Source organism: Monopterus albus, unplaced genomic scaffold (assembly GCF_001952655.1).
Source record: "Monopterus albus unplaced genomic scaffold, M_albus_1.0 scaffold325.1, whole genome shotgun sequence".
NCBI classification, from domain to species: domain Eukaryota; kingdom Metazoa; phylum Chordata; class Actinopteri; order Synbranchiformes; family Synbranchidae; genus Monopterus; species Monopterus albus.
The window spans coordinates 143,534-163,903 of record NW_018128205.1 but is presented as its reverse complement, the minus strand read 5'-3'; the positions used below and the strand labels follow the sequence as shown (position 1 = coordinate 163,903).

At 43.7% G+C, this 20,370-nt stretch overlaps 2 protein-coding genes and 1 long non-coding RNA gene across 8 annotated transcripts in view; 2 read left to right on the top strand and 1 right to left on the bottom strand.

The window, feature by feature from the left end:
- Positions 1-11,736, bottom strand: part of LOC109974243 (uncharacterized) — a 17,939-nt gene extending 6,203 nt beyond the window's left edge. For 2 of the 4 annotated variants that reach the window (XR_002276944.1, XR_002276947.1), the window contains exons 1-5: positions 10,632-11,239; positions 10,043-10,140; positions 9,269-9,365; positions 2,443-4,345; positions 2,219-2,348 (exon numbers count right to left, since the gene is read on the bottom strand). This is a non-coding gene — a long non-coding RNA (uncharacterized LOC109974243). Of the gene's footprint in view, positions 1-2,218; positions 2,349-2,442; positions 4,346-9,268; positions 9,366-10,042; positions 10,141-10,631; positions 11,240-11,661 lie in introns of those variants that run through there. The other 2 variants (XR_002276945.1, XR_002276946.1) reach the window with 2 other exon arrangements.
- Positions 5,033-14,015, top strand: dub (duboraya). 3 transcript variants are annotated; one of them, XM_020624345.1, is made up of 8 exons: positions 5,060-5,121; positions 6,084-6,233; positions 9,290-9,379; positions 10,046-10,114; positions 10,603-10,671; positions 11,255-11,464; positions 11,684-12,118; positions 13,499-14,015. In XM_020624345.1, the coding sequence occupies exons 2-8, from the start codon at positions 6,138-6,140 to the stop codon at positions 13,526-13,528; spliced, it is 999 nt and encodes a 332-aa protein (XP_020480001.1). In that variant the 5' UTR covers positions 5,060-5,121; positions 6,084-6,137; the 3' UTR covers positions 13,529-14,015. The 3 variants fall into 3 exon arrangements, with proteins under 3 accessions (XP_020480003.1, XP_020480001.1, XP_020480002.1); XM_020624347.1 differs by lacking the exon at positions 6,084-6,233 and having other exon boundaries at positions 5,033-5,121; XM_020624346.1 differs by lacking the exons at positions 5,060-5,121; positions 6,084-6,233 and having other exon boundaries at positions 9,030-9,379.
- Positions 14,016-14,963: 948 nt separating this feature from the next.
- On the top strand, positions 14,964-17,210 carry guca1d (guanylate cyclase activator 1d). Its single transcript, XM_020624329.1, has 4 exons — positions 14,964-15,255; positions 16,018-16,167; positions 16,738-16,825; positions 17,068-17,210. Exons 1-4 carry the CDS (start codon positions 15,013-15,015, stop codon positions 17,187-17,189), a joined length of 603 nt encoding a protein of 200 aa, XP_020479985.1. The 5' UTR covers positions 14,964-15,012; the 3' UTR covers positions 17,190-17,210.
- Positions 17,211-20,370: the final 3,160 nt, after the last annotated feature.

Here is a 20,370-nt window from a genome sequence, read left to right as displayed (position 1 = left end):
TTGTGTCTTGTTGCTTTTCTTCTTTTGTCTCTTCTCTATCCACTCACCCAAACTGGTCGAGACAGAAGGCCGCCCACCAAGAGCTGGGGTCTGTCGGAGGTTTCTTCTGTTAAAGGGAGTTTTTCCTCCCCACTGTCGCCAAGTGCTTGCTCAAGGGGGATTTGTTGGGTTTTCCCTATGTAATAATATTGATAACAGTAAGGTCTGGACCTTACTTTGTAAAGTGTCCTGAGATGACTTTTGTTGTGATTTGGCGCTATACAAATAAAATTTGATTTGATACAGAATAAAAGACGGTTTTCCTCAAGTTCAGACCAAAGAAGAAGTGGATCAGAGTTGGCTCCTGGCTCTGCCTCTTCTGTGGTGCAGTCAGGCCACAATATGCTGTGGAACCAGGCGAGTTAACCCACCAGGAAGCTGAGATGCTGTCCAGGGTCCGTCTGGTTTGAGAGAGGTGGGGGCACCGACTTCTCATTCAAGAAATATAGTTTGTGCATGTTGTTTTACAACAGCAGGTCAGAGAGCAGAAGCAGTACAAGAGAGATGACAGAGCATAGTGCTGCTGTTAGCGTGCTAGCCGTGCTAGCTCCCACAGTTTATCATCCTACCTACATTATTTCTTGTCCCTGATGCTCAGCGAATTTTGCACTGACTGCAAATTCACCAAAAACCCACAAGCGTCTCTGCCCATGCGCACAAGCAGCACTTGACAGGACGCTGTGCTGTAAAATTAATGCTGTATTTCTGCTGTTTACCTCGAGATCATCACGACCAAAGACACAACAAGTCTGACTTGAACAGCTGTCTCATAGTATGTACAGTTTAACACAGTCAGTTTACAGAATTCAGATGACTGGTGTGCAGGGGATTATGGGATACCGAGGACCAAATCATCCAGCTGAGTCACAGTTTAACTGTTGACCTGCAGGTCAGATGAATGATGGGAACCCGCGTGGTCGGCATGCATTGCATATTTTTGCTTCAGACGTTTATTTCATAACGGATTTTATGATCTGGGCTTTGGCAGTCCAGGGGCTCCGTGTTGATGGTGGTGCATGACGGCACCCACACCTGTCAAACCCTTGATTGAAATGACTTATTCTGTGATCACACAAAGTGGATCAGGTTTATCATATGCTTTGATTCATTGTTAGTGCGTTTTGGCAAGAGGATTAATTAGTAAAAATGACTTGTGGTTCTAATTGTTTTTCAAATCCAAATGTTAAAGATTCTGAGTTTCTGGCATCTGTTTGATGTTACTGTAAACTGAAACTCAGTTCAATGGACTGCATGACCAAAACAAGCCATTTGGCTGTCAGAGGCTGGAACAGGCAGTTTTACCAGTGTCTGGCATTTCATAGACTAAATGATTAATCAGGGAAATAATCCGATCATGAATCAATACTAGGGGCGGGTATCTCTCCTTCGCACGATTCGATACGCACCTCGATACGTGGTGCGTAAGATCTGATACATTTGTAGCGACTGTGATTCAGTTCAGCTGATATTCAATTTTAATTTATCTTTTATTTGAAAGATGTGAGGACTTCATTACCCAGAAATCCTGGCAGGCGAGGCCAGAAAACCAATCAGTTTACTGGTTTTAGGAATCTAAACTCTGCTACAAACAACCGACTGGAGGCCGCTGTGTCTTCTCGACGCACGGCAACACGTCTGGTCGGTGAAAACTAAACCAACAGTCAGGAATTCGTGCTGTAGAAATAATAAATCATGTTTTCTAATTTAATGTAAAATGTGCTCTAACAGTGAATCTGTGTGATCAATAAATCTCAAGTGACTTCCTGTGTCCTGATCAAATTCATTCTCTTAAAACATTCTTCTTCGCATTCACTGCTTCAGTTATTTTAGTCCTGCTTTAATGAGCCAAGTCATGCTGGGGATGTACAGCTCAGGCTCCTGACTAACTTCACTTGTGCTCTTGATTCAATAAACAGTGCTTTTAGATGGCTGGGTAAACACACACACTGATAAGTTATATTTTCAAGTTAATAAATCGTTCTCGTGACTGCTGTCATCTCACATAAATAAATCATACTTTTAAATAACACTCCCGCTCAAATCAAAGATCACGCCCTCCAATGATTTAATTCCTGCTCTTGGAGTAAGTCTTGCTCTTGGTTTACTACATTTATTGACTTGGTGAGATATTTCATTCTCTCTGATTAATAACTTGTGCTAGTCTGTGCTTTCCAATCACCTGGTCTCTGTCCTTGAATCAGTCAGTGCTTCCAAATGAATCAGGCCGTGCTCGTGAACGCCCCGCTTCACACTCTCTGGTCACTCTCAGGCGTCTGTTCCTCAGCTTGCCAGCGTTTCCCTCCAGCTCACTAAAAAGAAGAACTTCCTTCAGCTCCACATTTCAATACAGGGTTTCATGCATACAGTGAAAAAGCTCATCACAACAGGTGAATGGAAACACACCTTTCCAAAACGACCCAGTGAAGCTGACGCCGTCCTCCCCACCACAGACCTACATGGGACAGACTGGATGTCAAGTGAAGGCCGGTGTCAGTGAGCTGCTGTGACCAGAAGCATACAACAGAATCAAGGCCGCACTGAGTTTACTTGAACAGCTTAGTTGGGCTGTATGTAAAGTTCCTCTCAGTCGTCTTTCATCTGCAGCTGACTGTTTTGACCACAGCTGCAGGTCGGAGCTGGAATGTTGCTTTGTCTCTGTGGCGCCTGATGCCAACTCTCAGCTCAGGCCAAGCACAGGCCATGACAAAAATAATTAAGCCTCCACTTCAGTGCCTCACTGTTTGTTCACTCCGGCAATATTGACTGAAGGTGGTGCTTTCACTGGCCTGTCAGCTGCTTGGGAAATCTCTATGATGAAAGTGTAACCACCAGGTGGCAGCACAGAGCCACCTGGGGAACTACAGTAGACTGATGGGAGGCCACGCTCGGTCTGATGAGTCAAGTCCAGTGGTTTACTGTTTTAAGTACCAATAATTTGACTTCTCCAACTGAATATGTCCATTGAAGGTTTAAGTTATTCTCCCCTGGAGTGAGTGAAAAGGTGAAGATTTGTTTTCACAAAACATACAGAAACACTTCAAGATAAATTCAAGTGAAATATGTTCTGCAGTTTCATGTGATTAAACACTTTCCCCCAAATAAAACACATTAAATTAACTTCAGTGTCACTGTCTGCAGGTGTGAACTCTGGTTTACATCACAATACACGAGTCACAGCTAAGTCAGAGTTTCTGAGTACGAGCTCCCAAGTCACATTCCAAGTTAAGACCAGAAACTAACCAAGTCCTCTGTCAAGACCAAAATGTCCCAAGCCAGGTTCCACATCAAGACCTAATCCAAATCCAGGTCTTAAGCAGGCCATTAGGTGACGTCACCAAATTTAATGTTCGAACTTCCAGAAAGAGAAACTAAGACTAATAATATTTGATCAGGAGTGTTTCTGTGCGCTGTTTCTGTCACACAGGACACTTCTAACGTCTGAGCTTCCTGTAGCTGCCTTCTGTTTTTGCTGACCAAACAGCTGAATGTGATGGTTGGGTTGAACACCAAGTTGGTGTGTAACTAACATGATGTATAATCTTTGGTCCCATCAGAGTCAGACGGTGGAGGTGAGTCAGTGGTGGTGAAGACTTGCTGGATTTTGTCAGCTAAAATCTAAAGTTGTGAAATTTGTAACTCGAGTCCGACTCGAGTCCACAGCTCTGTTCCAACTCGAAACAGCCTCAGATGTCCGTCTTTCCACAGGGAAGATTTTCTGGGTGTGGGTTTCCATTTCCATGTGTTATTGACTGAAGCTGTGATGTTGTGCAACATCTTTCTGGTCACATTTCTGGTGGCATTAATTTCACCTTATAAGGTTTCTTCCTCCGCAGCTGCTTCACTCCTCCCCTCCAACCGCGTACTGTTCCTTCTGCTCAGAGGACAAACCGCCAAGTGCTGATTGGTCAAAAGATAAACGGCAACATGTCTGAAAGGGGAAGAGGATTTTATTGCTTTGACATCAACATAAACTTTAAACCTTCTTTTGTTTGGAAGAAAACTGTGTCAGATCCCAGAGTGCTGTCTGCAACGGGAAACAAGTCCTCAATTTAAAACCTCATTCAAAAAAATGTTCCCCTGTGCTGCACCTTTCAATTTTACCATAGGCATTAGTTTCACAATTTACTGTTATGTAACCAGGGTGATGAAAACTTCAGTTTGAAGGCAGAAGTGAAGAAACAACAAAAGGTGAAATGAAAGAAGACATTTTCTCTGCTTGTGTGACTCAACTTCCCTTCAGGGAGGAGGAGGCGGAGACATCCTGCACAGCAACGACGGGCTGCAGCTTCCTCTTCAACCAAATGATCTGAAAATATACGCAGAGAGAAAATAGCTGCATTGCATTCTGGTCTATTGAGCATGAAAGTATGAAAAACAACATGAAAGTCTGTTTTACATTAAATTGATTATTCTAGTACTTTTTCACGTTTCACTACAGTATCCCACAGTAAAACATCGACAATCATTTTACTAATTATTCACCAGTTTTGTGGTTGACACCTGTCTGACAATCAGCCCGCAGAGAGAATCCCTAACAGTTAACACCGTGGTCACCGTGTTTGTTCATCAGTGTCGTGTTGTCACTGAAAACCTTTTGACGTATCCAACAAAAATGTTTGTCACACAGTAAAAACTGATTTTGACCACAGTGAAATCTGATCAAATCTGTCATTTCTGATTTTGATAATAACAGAGGTAAATCACTAGCATTCAGTCACAGTAGCCGAGTACTTTAATCACTTTAGTTCTGCTGCAACTTTTACACTTTAAACGCAGTACTTTTACACCTTTGTACTGGTTCTTTAACCTCAGTAAATGTTTTCGGCTGCATTAATGCCACCACTCACTGACACTTGAATTCTGTCAACATTAAGCTACAATGGGCTGTAAATAATTAGCATGAAGCTACAGGACGAGCAGCAGGCAAACACGACCAGCATGTGACAGAACATGAGCCGCCCTCTCTGCCTCACTGGGTGTCAGGAGTGAGTCTGGTTCTATATTTAACCTTCAGGCCTCTCCCTCCCTCTTCACACGCTTGACATAAGACGAGGCCACCAAGAGACGACGAGCAGGATGGAGGTAAAACTAACTTTTCTCTCAGTCTGTGTGTGCATGGTCGTCCTGTTTCTCTGTTTTCTGGGGTCACGGTGGAGCTCAAGAGGAGCCGTTTCAGGAAGATGCTGTAAATGCTTTCATTCAGCTTCCAAATACATCTCTGCTCATTTCTGATAGTGTAGGGTAATACCAAACTTTCAGGTTAGATTTAACGAAGAGAGACGAGCCACTGCACCGGGCTCACCAACATGGTCATCGACGTGCCCCACGTGTGGAGCACAAAGTCCCCAGGTCATTGGTTCCTTTTGTTACAGCTGCATTGGTTCATCTTGTATGTGCTGCAGCTGAATGCATTAAACTGCAAACGGTTTTCTGCAGAAATCTATTTTACTTCATAGGACATTAAATACATATGAGTATTTCCTACTTAAATATCTGTTGAGAAGTAGTTTCCCCTGGTGTTCTCACACACACTTTGTGTTTTAACAAAGACTGTTTCTCTCTTTTAAATTCCGCGTGAGCACAAATCGAAGGTTGGATGTCGGAGCTTTCCAACAGCACTTAAACACACCACATATTTGTGGACCAGTACATTTCTCTGTGTGACAAAGGCTGCAGACCTCCACAGACAGAATGCAAACCATCCCACACGTGGACCTCAACACAGGGATGCAAAAGCACATCAGACCTGTTCTGGCTGACAAAGCAATGATGATGTGTGTGAAACGTAAAACCATGTTTATTCTTCAGATAGAAAATACTGTGTGAGGCTCATGTTGGTTTTCTGGAATTGTTGTCAGGTTAAATAACAGCAGCTGTATGTGTGTGTGTGCTGATGATAGGTTACTGCAGCTCAAGCTTTCATTAACATCAGCAGTGACGAGTCCACACAACATCATAGTGATGATGAAAGCAAACTGTGTCACCAACGACGCAGCGTTTACCCAGATTTGCTGTCAGATACTCTAAAAGGGTTTTTTTTTCAGGCACACTGAAATGTTTCCACTCAGGTTTTCTAACGTGAAAACTGAAAACACACAATGACAGATGAAAAGAAACTCACTCAATGGCAACGTGAAAAACTCAACTCACAGAGATCCGTGACCTCTCTGACCCTAACACCCTCCCAACTCAGTGTGAGTATACTTTGGTATTATGTGAACACAGCATTAGTTCATGACATGGGGACAAACCGTTTAATGATGAGAAGGAATTTATAACTGAAGCCAGTGGATCTCAGTCTCAGGTCACCACCTGGAGGGAATCTGTCCATCTGGTTTTGTCCAATTTTAGTGACCAGTTATTTTCCAATGCAACTTCCATGAGGATTAGTCAGACAGGATCAAAGTAGCTGCCTTATTATCATCACTGAACGGGCCAACGGGCTGCAGACCCAGGACCCCAGGACCAGAACCTCTGTATGAGGTGAACCACAAAGAAACTCAAATGAATCAAAGAGGCTCAAAGATGCCAAAGGACTGCAGTGAGACTCAAAACAAGTAATATGAGATGTAAAACAACTTCAGAGCTGGATGACCACACAGACATGATAACCACAAAAGGACCCGGACGGGGCCTGTATTTAGTTTCAAGCTCCGCTGCCATTCATTAAGTCCAGGTCCAACTCTCTATCCTCTACACCTGCCTCTGGCTGACTCACTTTCCATCAGACAGCTGGGGTCAACAGTGGAAGTCCTGCAGGACATAGATGCCCTGAAATGCCAGCCCATGTATAAACAATAGCACATATCTGCCAGTAAAGCTGGTGAGTGGACCTGTAAGGTCACACATGGTTTATGGTTGTACTCCGAGATAAACACTGAGCAGTGAAACCCAGAGGAACAGGAATCACCACCATGATGCCAAAGCCTCATGGGAGATGTAGTAATGAAGGGGAAAAAATGAGGCTGCTGGGAGCAACAAATCTAAAACCTGGACACTGATGTGGAAAAGTCCTGTGACTGTGGAAACTCAGCCTGGGTCTTTAATCTGGTGCAAATGTTCTAACCGTGTGTGAACCAGTGTGAAGAGCAGCTGCTCTAAGCTTGAACAACACCAGGGATGAACACACACGCTGAGACAGAGGAAGTGGTTTAACGGTTGACGTTTCATCTCTGTCTTCAGTTTGTAGGTCGACTACACTGCGTGTGTGTGTGTGTGTGTGTATATACACGTGTGTGTGTGTCCTCCAGGCGATTTCATTATCTGCTGAATGTCAGCAATGCGAGTCCTTCAGCTGAGATGGACGTGGATCAACCCCACGTCAACAGCTGTGAGCGTTGTGTGATCCCTTATTAGACACGTACTGTGGGATGCCAGTGAGGCATCATGACCAGCCAGTAACCCTACTGCAAGGTCAGATGGTCACAGTATCTGTAGTAGCAGAAAACTACAGGTTAAAAAAAAAGCCAAATACTACAACTACTACAGTACTACTACTGTTAGTTTGTATCTGCAACTGTGACTGCAATGTAATAGTAGCAGTATCAGCAGCAGCAGTAGAAGAAGTAGAACTGGAAGATCCAGTAGTAGGAGTAGGAGTAATAGGAGCAGCAGCAGTACCAGGACCAGTAGAAGTAGTGGTTGTAGCAGGAGCAACAGCAGCTTCAGTAGAAGCAAGTAGTAGTAGCAGTGGGAGTAGGAGTAATAGCAGAGGTGGTAAAGTACTGGAAGTTTTACAAGAATCAGCAGTAGCAAAAGCAGTACCAGAAGTGGTAGCTCTACTAGAAATAAATTATTAGGAGTTGCAGTACGAGTAGTAGTAGCACTACAGGGTGGCAGCACCTCAGAGCTGCAGCTCCAATGAGCAGCGGCCTGTGACATGACAACACTGGCACTTCCTTCCTAACATGGTCACACTGCCACCACAGACAGGAAGTAACCTGCAGCGCGGGGAGGCTCCGACTGTAATACTGCAGTAGTAAAGGTATTAGTGTTGCAGCTGAAACGATAAAGGCAGGACCCCCTCAGTGTTTTGCCTGGAGTGTGGAAATGCTGTTCTCCTACATGTTAACTGGGACACGGTTGTAAAGGAAGAGCAGTCTTTGTCATAGACTGAATACAAACATGGACGATGTGACAGCTGCTTGGAGTCACACCCCCCTGGTGGCTGGTTGCAATATAGGTCATAGACCCCGCATCCTCCATGTTAAAGGGTGGGACAAAACTAGAACTCAAAGCACAAATCAGACAAATTTTTCCCAGAGGTCACTTCTGTGGCTTTAGGTGATTATCATCACACTGATGTGTGTAGAAGTGGTCGATTTTCTTGTTTTTAATAGGTTATTGACGATATAAAAACAAATTTTTCGGTAGGCTAGTGGTTAAGGCTAGTGGTTAAGGCACAGTGCTCTCACCGCCGCGGCCCGGGCTTGAGTCAGGGTTACGTCAGGAAGGGCATCCGGCGTAAAACACGTGCCAAATGTCAATGTGAGTCGTCAGTGTGACGATTTGCTGTGGTGACCCCTAAACGGGAAAAGCTGAAAGTGACTTTCTTTCTATTGAAGATATAAAAAGGTGTGTATTTCAGATGACTGACAGCTTTGACCAGCATCTGATATGTCACTCAGCTACTCGGATGCCACTACCCAGAAAGTGGCAACAAAAAACCAAGATGGCTGTCGCCATATTCACAATAATTTGGCTTCACTTTCGCATAGTGGAGGGGAAGTGGTGATGTCTCATCCATGTCTGTGGTCCTTTACGTTAAACTGAACGTTATCAATAGTCGCACCCATTATTTTGTGTAATAAAAGAACACCAGATAAACAACTTTAAATAATCTAGTATGCAATGATATCAGCAAGTAGCTGCTGGGTGCAACCCCAAACTCCACAAGGCAGTGGCAGCACAGGACCTGAGAGATGCTCACATCGGAGCAGCTACAGGCCACAGACACACACGGGTGTGAAGCAGCAACACACAGATCTAAGCGTTACGGCTGTGATGGTCATTTGTCATCTCTCTGATGTCCATTGTGTCTCTTCTCTAGTAGAAACAGTAGTAAGAGTAACAGTACTAGCACACTCTTAGTAGTAGTAGTAATCATAGTTGTAATAGTTGTAGCACAGCAGTAAAGCAGAAGATGAAGTATTTGATGTAGATGAGCAGCAGTGGCTGTCACATTTCCCTGCATATGGCGCTCTGTGCTGGACAAACAGCTGGCATTTACCTGGGTGTCATCCTTCCTCAGGAGGAGGCTCCCTCCCGGCGCTCTGTGGCCGAACTTGCAGGAAGGTTCAGCGGCGCGGCTCCTGTGCACGACGCTGCTGGGAAGGAAACGGTGAGTTTAATGTCCCACGTCTGTGCACTGACCAAAATAAACACCAGAGCAGCAACTTGTTCAAGTCTGTGGTTCTTCAACACGGACAGAAAGTAACGCTGTAATTAAACACCGAAAACACAGGAATTACCCTTTAACAGACACAGTGAATCTTCTTGAACTGAGTTTTATTCATATTTGAGGCTTTTTCATGTTGCTGACCAAAACACATGCAGCCATTAGAAATTATGTCTCAGATTCATGAAACTAACTGAATGGCACTTCTTCGCCTCTTGTTTGTTTTATTCCTGTAACTTTAGCAAAATTTTACAAAATGTGATCAAATCAAAAGAGAAACAAGTTTTAAAATATTTCAACTTCTAGATGTGAGGAGTATAAAGAATAGCAGGAAACAATTTCGTGCAGAAAGAGAAAACAGTTTCTGGAATAAATCGCAACAAGTTCAGGAAACACGCGACCCACACAGACACGTGGCAGCTTTGCCATGTCAGACCAAAACAAGGAAAATGTGAGAATAACTCTGTTTGTCCTGCTGACACATGGCCTTAACACTTTGTATGAGGCGCTGCTACTGTCTGACACGGACCTACACATTTTAGTAACTCTACTGTAAATAATATTGCACTAGTTTGATGGTTTAATAGTGTGAGTGTGTTTGTTTACCAGGATAAGCCAGTCAGACGACGACCTCCTCGCTCCTTACACATCCCCAAACCACATGAAGACCAGCAGGAGGTGAGAGGATCCTTTGATTTCACCAACTGTCAGGATGACAATGAAACTAACTGAATGAAACTAACTAGTTAACTCTTCAGCTCAGCAGTGTAAACACATAACAGGGCAGCTGAAACAGTAATACCACATATACTGTGCACAGAACTTAGCACTTACCTGCTAAAATTAAACATCTGCACATTTCAAATATAAAGCCCCGGCCCACCTGAATTTTATTGTGATTTCTAATATACAAGGCTTCAGTCTATTTGACCTTCATCAGGTGTCACACCACACCAGTTTTCTATATTTTTAATTTACATTATATATATGTGTGATATACACAGGTAACCTACTGAACAAGGAAGGTTATCCTTCACAGTAAAACTCAGTCAGACAGGTGCATTCCATCTGGTCTTCAGCTGCCAGACACAGAATGATCATGGTCTGTGTGTGTGTGTGTGTGTGTGTGTGTGTGTGTGTGAGTGTGTGTGTGTGTGTGTCCACAGCCTCCAGGTGTCACCTCTCCTCAACCTACCAAAGCCAAGAGGAACTCTGCTCTGATTGAGAAGCTGCAGGTGGGTCCGGGGTAAATCCCAATTCCCTCATTTGCATCCATGTTTCTCTCACTTGTCTTTTCCTTGCATCTTAGTCGAACATAAGATGCAAGGAAAAATGCAAGGAGAGATGTTCTTTGAGACATGAGCTGTGGTTTCCTCTGATCCTTCACCTGAAGCATCCAATCCCCAACTGATTTCCAATAAAGGGGCGTCAGTTTATAACATCTTTCTGTGAAGGATGCCCTCGTGTTTCCTGCTCACGGCTCCTCCAGCAGCCTCCTCGCTCCTCAGAGCAGGAATAAGAGCTTTGGGACATCCTCCAAGACGGCAGACTGGAACCACTTCTGACTCGAATGAGGACTGATAAAATAAGGGAACTGGGATGTACCCTATGGTTAGAGCTATTGGTGTGAGTTGGCGCTGCAGATGGCTGCCTTGGTTCTGTACCGGAAGCAAAATTGTGCGTGTAACATAGTTGGCTAAATAAAGGTGATTATTATGATGTAGCCCAGGTGGTTTCAGGTGGACTCTGCTGCCCTCTGCTGGCATGGGGGAGAGCTGCACTCTGACATCTCTCTCTCTCTCTCTCTCTGTCTATCAGGCCAACCTCGCTCTCTCTCCATCCACCTTGCTACCCTCTCCAAAGAGCCCTGGTATCAGGGTGCTGTCTCCCACATTCACCTTGCCTTCCTCCACCTCTGCCCCATCCCCAGCAACCCCCACCACCCCACTAACTGAAGAGGAAGGCCCCGCCACCTTCGAAGCCCCTCTGTCTGCGGTGGAGGGGTCCATCCTGCAGAGCGTCAACAAGGTCAGACAGGGAATTAAAGGATGACTGCAATTTGACAAAATGTGCACAGAGACAAACAAACAGCAGATAAGCACAAAAACAAATACAACTATCTGTCTCTAGCTGTAGATTATTTGGAATCACGATAGTTACAGCTAGTTGATATTTAAAGCTGTTTACTTGGTGTTCACTTACGACAATGCCACAGTTAACCTCACCTGTTTGTCTCTGCTCTGGCAGAGCCGACCTCGTCACTCTGTCCGGCGACGCCCTCCGTCCCGCCGTCACAGGAAGTCCAGCAGTGGAGACGAAGTCGGCGTTACCAATGGCGTAGCAAACACAACTCAAGATGAGACAACAACAGGAGAAGAAAGAGGCGAGGAGGAGGGACGAGGAGGAGGAGAAGGAGAGGTTTTCAAGAAAGAAGGTGAAACAGATGAGGTGGTGGAGGACAAGACAGACACTTCAATGTGTCCTGAGAAAACTGAAGAAGGTCAGAAAAGGACTGAGCCCAAAGAAGATTATGAGGAGGAGGAGGAGGGCAAGAACAGATCCATGGGAGGAGAGGGGGGATCTTCATCAGGAAGGAAGGAGGAGGAAGATCAGGAGAAGAATCAGAATGAGGTTTCAACTGAAGTAGTGACAAACACAGACAGCAAAGAAGAAAAGAGTGAGGTGATTCCTACGTTAAGTCTACGAACTAATGAACAAAACACACAGAAACAGAATTTTACAGCTGGTTCTCAAATGCATTCAGCTCAGCTGCAGAGAGACGCAGACAACAAACTTGCTTGCTTGATATTAGATTATCAGCGATGTCAGTACAGGGCTGATCCAGGAACAATTTAATTTAATACCTCAGTATCAGCTCAAATAAAGCTGATCCAAATCCGACTCGTTCTCTGCTATGTTTTCCCAATCTAGGCTGTTTGTGCTGCAGCATCTCACTAATGGTGGAAAGTAATCAACTACTTTTACTCAAGGGTTAAACTTAAACCTACTCCACTTACTACAGAGTCCAGTGGGACTCAAAATTAACTGACAGCATAAACCACACCTAACCACTCTCTGCTCCTCCAACTAATGAACAAAACACACAGAAACAGAATTTTACAGCTGGTTCTCAAATGCATTCAGCTCAGCTGCAGAGAGACGCAGACAACAAACTTGCTTGCTTGATATTAGATTATCAGCGATGTCAGTACAGGGCTGATCCAGGAACAATTTAATTTAATACCTCAGTATCAGCTCAAATAAAGCTGATCCAAATCCGACTCGTTCTCTGCTATGTTTTCCCATGTGTATGTAATCCTGACCATGCTAGGTGGCTAACGCTACCAAAACAAACAGAAGGAGGAACGCCACCTTTTCACCCAGTCCGAGTCCTCTGGCTGCTTTTAACCCTCTCTATGTCACACAGCCAAACCCATGTTAACCCTGGTTGTTGCTCTTTCTTTGTCCCACTCTCTCTGTGCAAAAGATGCCACCTCTTCACTCTGGCAGCCGCTGGTTCAGACTTTTAGCTGCCCAGAGCTCCTCTATGGCTGTTTGACATGACTACTCACTGTTATCAACATGCTTCTTCTAACCTCGGCTAGGTGGCAGGCAGGGCTAATTTACAGGTGGCGGGTCGTGGCGGGGGGTTGTAGCTGGGAAATACCACGTTCTGTCCCACTGTCACTGGGGTTATCAGACTGTGGGGGAACAATCTGAGTTAATGCTTCATTTAAGTGCAATTCTGAGGACCTTTATGTGTGTATTTCCACCACGTTTATATGACAGACAATTATGAGTTTATTTTTAGATTAAGATTTCACCTAATAGTCTTAAAAAATACATGCATTGCTAAAAATCTATGGTTTCCAACCATTTCTACGAGGTCAGACTTTCACCAAATCGTGTTTTTGTTTTGTTTTCTCATTTTGCTGTGGTTTAAAATGTTAGATGACATTTAGATTTAAGCTTTGTTTCTTCACTCTGTGAAGCTGCTGTGTTGAAAAGTGAATACAAACAAAGTTATCATTTTATAATGTTATTTCTACATTGCTCCCACAGGAGACGCCGAGCCAGAGCTCAGCCCAATGAGGTCTCAGGTGTTCAGTCGAGTCGGGGCAGCTGTGACGAGGCCCTGGTACTGGGAGGGAGACTCTGCAGCATTGAGGCCTGATGGGAAAGCTCTGAGTCTGGACACTGGAACATGAAGGAAACTGCCACCGCAGTTTTTTCCTCCCTGATGTGTTGAGGATGAACTGAGGAGACTGTCTCAGGACCTTTGTCTTGTAAACAATCACTGCTATAGTTCTGAAGTGATTTAAGCACAAAGCTGAACACGACTGATGTGAATGTGTTTTTATTAATCCTCAACTCGAAGTCTTTTTACACTGGATTTGTTCCTTTTTGTAAGAATAATATGTGATGATGCTACTATGTTTTCTTGCTGTTCGGTGGCTTCGGCGCGGATGACGACGATGGTGTACGATTGTTGGTGTCCAGATGTGTTAAAGTGCCAAGGCTTTTTAGAGTTGTACAACCAAATGTAAAATGCCAAATAAAGATATGTGCTCGTCTTTTAACATGTGGTAATGCTTCACTCGGTCAGAGGGAAGCCTGAAGCCTTATTCAAAGATCCATTACAAAAATGTCTTTTTAGCAAAACAAACCCTGGTGGCTGTTAGCTTTAAAACTGGAGACGACATATTTGTGCCTTAAAGTCTAAAACTGCAATTAAACGGCATATTTCTGCTACAGTAAAGTCCCACAAAAACTCTGAAAGACCAACGATGGGGGGGGGGAGAAACTACAACAAAAATGCCAGAAAACCACAAGATGCAAAACAACAAAGATGGTTTGGTTAGTTGTTGTCATTTCATGTCTTTGTGGTCATTTTATGTATCAGATCTCAGAAAATTGTATTGTCATTCTTTTTTTCTATTCTACGGTATTTTAATCTATTGTTTTTGTGTTATTCGTGTTTTATAGTGCTATATAAATTAACTGATTTAATCTTATCTAAAAATTGCACAATACCCAAGTAAACGTACTTTCCACCATACTATTGAGGCGTCATGGTGGGTCAGTTTTTACTGAAACCGTTAAATATCGTGCCTGTTACAAGGTCCAGATCAGTGCGCTGGTCCTGAGTGGGAGTTGTGTCGGGGAACCTCTCTGAACCTGGGTACCCTGTTGGGTCTCTTATGCAACCAGCTCTTCAACCAGCCCGCCTCCCTCAGCTGAACTTTGCGGCTAAAGCCTCTGGCAGCAGCTCCCGGCAGGCCAGAGCTCATTAACAAGTTATTTTAGGAGCTTCCTTGATTCTCCCTCCAGGACCTCAGACAGTCAGAGTCCTGAGGTTTGGTCTGTGCTGAAGCCCGCTGGCCTCGCTGCCCAGCCCCTAGGTTTCTGACCTTTATGTCACTGTTCTCCTCATGTGTCCCTGTGGGGGTCCAAGACAAGGACTGCAGACCCCTTTAACAGGCTCTTACTACCATCTGCACACATCTCTGAGGGTCTGAGGACACTTCCTGTCTTCCTCCTCAACAAGTGAGGAGAATCTCTTCCTTCTCCTTTTCATGAGGTTTTGTGTTGCTTCACCTCAGTGCCCCCGTAAGGCTGCACCCATGGGGAACCATGGCTCGAACCTGGACGATATCCTGGCAGAGGACATGCACCACTGGTACAACAAGTTCATGCGGGAGTCTCCATCAGGCCTCATCACGTTATTTGAGCTGAAGGCCATCCTGGGACTGAGGGGCCTGAACAAGAATGCCAACAGCTACGTGGACCAGGTCTTCTTCACCTTCGACATGGACGAGGTGCGTGTCACACCCACACAGGGTAATACGTACATACGAAGGGTGTGTGTGTGTAAGTTCAGAAAGCAGTACTTTCAGGCTGAAACATCAAACCTCTCCATCTCTCTAAACTTTGGAGTCTTAGATTCTGGTTTGTGGACTGGTTTATGCTCCCCTGGTAAGAGTAATCACCATTAGACGTAGAATAAGATAGTGCGGAAAATAAAAAGATTACAAGCTAACAAAAACAGGTTTGAAGAAAATAAGTGCCCACAATCCAGGCAGTGAGAAAACAGATGTGCAAAAAATAAAACTATATTAAAGCTGTGGTAAAAAGTAACTACATACATTTACTCAAGTACTGTACTTAACTACATTTTGAAGTACTTGTACTTTAGTGTACCGGTTCTTTACCAACCTCAGATAAGCAGAAGAAAATGGATGGATGTACTTTACTATACATTACTTTTACTTCAGTACAGTTCAGACAGAACTACTCTATCTGGTACTTTTTACTGGCCTACAGTAGGTTCACTCTGCACCTCAGGGGCTGCTGAGTTCCCCGCCTGCTGCGTGAACCTGCTGCCGCTTGCTCAGGACTTCAGCTGTAAATCTGGGACATGTGGGAGCAGCTGCAGGTTTGTTCAGTCTGAGTCTGCAGAGCTTGGTTGCAAACTTCAGGTCAAACATCAGATTTGGGAAACGCCAGCTGTGATGTGAACATCCCCTCACAGATGCTTTTATCTTAGAAACACAGATCCAAACAGCCTCCTGTGTCTGCAGGACGGTTACATCGACTTTGTGGAGTACATCGCAGCCGTCAGTCTGATGCTGAAAGGAGAAATCAACCAGAAGCTAAAGTGGTACTTCAAACTGTTCGACCGGGACGGCAATGGAAAGATTGACAAGGAGGAACTGGAAACCATCTTCTCAGTAAATCACACCAATGTGGCTCAACACACTAGACATGAAGGAGGATTTCAGTCACCTGCTAAATGTTTAATAAAATGCATAGTCTGTGAATATAGTTTCAGTCACTTTACCAATTTATGTCAAATTATAACAGAAACCTCTATTAAATGTCATGTCGCTCTGGGTAAATAACTACATTTATTTTTATCCACAAATATTCTGAGGCTAACAGAATTTTTTTCTCTGCAGGTACAAACTCGACCTATCAGAAGTCGGACAGGTGCCTCAAAAGGCTGAACCCTGGGAAAAATAAATAAATAAATAAAATCACTCACTGCTGCATGTTAATCAGAAATTTGTTAAATACTTGCTCTGCTATTTCCTGAAACAATACTTTGCATTTTCTCTTAATTTCTCAGTTTGCCTTTTAAATTATTATTCTCAAGAACATGATGCAGAATTCTGACTTCTAATTTCATACTGATCATTCAGAAATAAGTGCATAAACTTTACACCAGGTAGAAACAGAGATCCTTAGCTCTGCGAGGGTTGCGATTTCTGAGCCCACACTGTATGTGCCACCCCCTGCAGGCCATCCAGAACATCACACGAAACAGAGACATCGACCCCGAACAGATCGTCACACTCATATTTGAGAAGATTGATGTGAAAGGAGAAGGTAAAGGACGCTGCTTTCTGACAAACAGCTCCAACTGATACTTGTACTGTTACTAAAACTACAACATGTCAGTGGTAAATACTGTATCGTCTACTGTACTACTTGTACTGGACAACTGGAATTACTTTCAATCAGGTCCTTTACACAAGTGTAAGAAGTTCATTAGCCTTACAGCTTAGTGAATCCAGGCACATGCAACCAAGTGCTGTACAATGAGTGAGTGTTGACCTTTAACCCCTCAGGTGAGATGACATTGGAGGAGTTCATCGAGGGAGCCAAAGACCACGAGGACATCATGGACATGCTGAAGAACCTGATGGACCTGACGCCAGTGTTAGAGATCATCGTGGCGGGCCAGGTGTGATGAGAACACAGTGTTAGGTATTTTTAGTCAGATAGATATTGGATAGATACTTTATGTATTAGGAATGTTTAGTGGAGATAGGTAGCCTTAGCCATAATATGTTCTTATGTTTAATGTCATGACATGTTACTAGAAGTCTGTGAGAATGTTTTTATCTACGCACCACTTAATCAACAGACACACACATTCACACGTTGATTTGCTTCATGTTTTGACTACTGTTATGACCAGCTGCAAAGCTGGCACCAGAGACGTCTCGGTTGACGTTTCTGTGTAGTATGGGGCTAGCCCAACCGAGGGGATATAATGTATAGGCCTGTTGGGCTCAGGGTCTTTTCATCTTTCATCTGCCTGCGAGCAGTTTGGGGGTGCAAGATACCTGAGCGTGTAATGTTAGTTTTACCTGTGATCCTTTGAATAAATCAGCACTGTTTTGATGTTACTTGGACTGCCTCGTCTCTCAAAGTTAGCAATGTTAACACGAACCATATCCTACAACAGAAACAAGAGCACAAATAAACCTGGACTCGCCAGTCAGCTACTCTAACGCTAGCTTCAGATTGGAGGCTGCGTTTTGTACAGTTTGTCCCAACCAGGCATCCGTAGTTCACATCATAGCTTCAGGAAGCAGGACAGGAGGGTCAGAGAGCAGGAAGGAGCAGCTTATGTTGGTAGTTTGTTTTGGGTCTCACAAGACTCTGCAGGCTGAAGAGACATTGAGCAGCGTAGGTTTTATGGAACTCGCTTCAAGAGTCAGATGTTTAGATCGATCCCCTTCTCATGTCTGGACACCGAGTATTGAGCTACAGCCAGTAGCTGGTCAGCTTAGCACAGACCCTAGAGGCAGAGGGAAACAGCTGGCCTGCCTCTGTCCAGTGAAAACAACACCCACCTACCAACAGGCTACACCTCGTCTCATTTCATTTCTTTGAACTGAACAAAGCCAAAGCGTTCTGAAGCCAGAAACAGAAACTAACACCATCACGCGCCGTTTGTACAGAGCCAAGACATAATTCAGCCGAACTCATTAATGAAAACCTGTTGTCACGGTTACCTTGCGAGTGCTCAGTCTTAATAAGGAATACAAAATCAGTTGAAATCAAGTATTTAAATCCTACCTCTGGATGAAAGCAACATGCGAATGCTGTTACTTTAACTTTGATCTTTTCTGAGTTAGTTGTTCTGGGTCTTATTTTGAAGGCAAGGTGAAATTACTGAATGATTTTCAACCTCTACTTTTCTACAATGACGTGCGAGACGAGATCAGGAAGATAGAGGGACCTTTTGAACGTGCTTTTACAGTGAATATTGATTTTGAACTCAGACTTGATTTCTGGAGCTGAAGAAGCTGCTAAGTGACAGTAGTCCAATCAGAGCTCATCTACATGTCAGCATCGACGCCAACAGAACAAGACTGAGATTTTCAGACAGCACCCACCAGTAAAATACTAATTTTAACAAATCAGATTTTGTGTTGCCTTATTACTGAAGTTCTTAAACCCAGTGTCAATAGCACAAACCAATAAAAATAATATTAAAATCGATTTAATTCACCTGCTCTGGGAATTAAATGTTTTCTGTTGGAGAAAAAAAAAAGATGCAGAATCCATCAGTCACAACAAACATCACAGATGAAATAAAATTATCGCTTTTTATTTGAAAATACAGAAAGAAACTTTCATCATGTGTCTTACAGTTCTGTTTTGGTCCACGCTGCGTTTACTGTAAACAGGAAGTGGTCAGTCACTACATGTCGGTTTGTGCCATCCACCTAGAGGCTTCAGGTGAAGACATAGCCACACACATTTCATCAGTCCAGAAACCACAGTTCCTGCAGCTGATTCCCCCTCCTTCAGTCTGACACATTGGCCCTCAAAACTTAAAGTATTTTCATATAAATAAAAACTATTTCAGCTGAGTGGATGTTTCCAGTGGTGGGCCTTCCACACAGTCTATCCCAGAATGCATTGGTTAGAAGCACCTGGCAGGTCACAGACAGCCACGTTCACACCAACACACAATTTGTAGTCTGTAATTAAGACCGGGAGATGCACCTAATATTGATTACCTGCTGACACAGAGTCCAATCAGATACGCCTACTGACCTAATTGATGCAGTGAACTCACAGCTGCAGACTTGAAATCTGACAGACGTCATTGTCCATGAGCTGCTTTATCCAACACTGAGGGTCCTGGTTCAGAATTATAAAGCTGATCAGTTTACATTACTGCTCTGGTATTAAGAAAAACTGCTTCCTGAAGCTGACAGGGCGAGATCCTCTAGGGAGAAGACGGCTCACTCTGATGGAACTACAAAAACAAACGTCTGTACATGCCACAATCACTGCTCATGGTTTCTATTTGTCAGCTCAGAAAATCAAACCTAATTAAACATGTTTTGCAGGTTGTATTCACTTATTTTCACTTCAAATATCAGCTAAATACTTGCACTTTGCCCTGGGCCCAAACTTGCATACATATTATATAATGTTAGATTTATTGCAAAGCCAAACTTCAGAGGAGAATGTGCCACTTTAAGAAGGCTCTGATTCTTTACCGGCCTACCTGTCATACAACACAACTAACCTTCTAACCAGAGTCAGTGTCAGCTGATGACAAATTCATCATTGTTACAGTCAAACAATAACCTCTACCATCTGTGATATTTAACCCTTAATGGGCTGTACTGGAGGCTTGTAGTCTACAAAGGCAAGCTCAATACCAGCAACACTATCAGGGGTTATTTAAGGCATCACTGTTTTCCACAGTAGAAGTGGCACTAACAATGACTTGTAACTTCATGTGTAAAAAAAATTGTTGAACCCCTCTAAAAATGTGAACACTCACTAAACTCTATAGATGGTGCTGATGTGCCTGTGTTTGTCCTGTATTGACCATAATGCAGACAAACATGAAGCCAATCAGCAGGTTTCTTTACAGACTCTCGTAGCAATGCTAACTGAACCACAGAGCTTTGATAAGGCAATCAGGTGACTGACATAAAACCAAAAGCATTCGGTGTTGGATTCTGACAGCACACACAATGTTTACTATTAATGTTGAAGATCTGTGAACCGTTTCCTGTTTGTAGACTTTGCTGTACCATTGGGAAACAATTGGATGTGATGTGCGGTCTGTGTTTGGCCAATATCCACAGTTAGAAGCCAAACAGAGCCACAGC

Bases quoted from the DNA above. Each gene is read 5' to 3' on its own strand.
- dub (XM_020624345.1), top strand. From the start codon at position 6,138: ATGACAGATGAAAAGAAACTCACTCAATGGCAACGTGAAAAACTCAAC. The intron at 11,465-11,683 runs GTCAGACAGGGA...CTGCTCTGGCAG, and splicing joins TCCTGCAGAGCGTCAACAAG to AGCCGACCTCGTCACTCTGT. The intron at 12,119-13,498 runs GTGATTCCTACG...TTGCTCCCACAG, and splicing joins GCAAAGAAGAAAAGAGTGAG to GAGACGCCGAGCCAGAGCTC.
- guca1d (XM_020624329.1), top strand. From the start codon at position 15,013: ATGAGGTTTTGTGTTGCTTCACCTCAGTGCCCCCGTAAGGCTGCACCC. The intron at 16,168-16,737 runs GTAAATCACACC...CACCCCCTGCAG, and splicing joins AACTGGAAACCATCTTCTCA to GCCATCCAGAACATCACACG. The intron at 16,826-17,067 runs GTAAAGGACGCT...TTAACCCCTCAG, and splicing joins GATTGATGTGAAAGGAGAAG to GTGAGATGACATTGGAGGAG.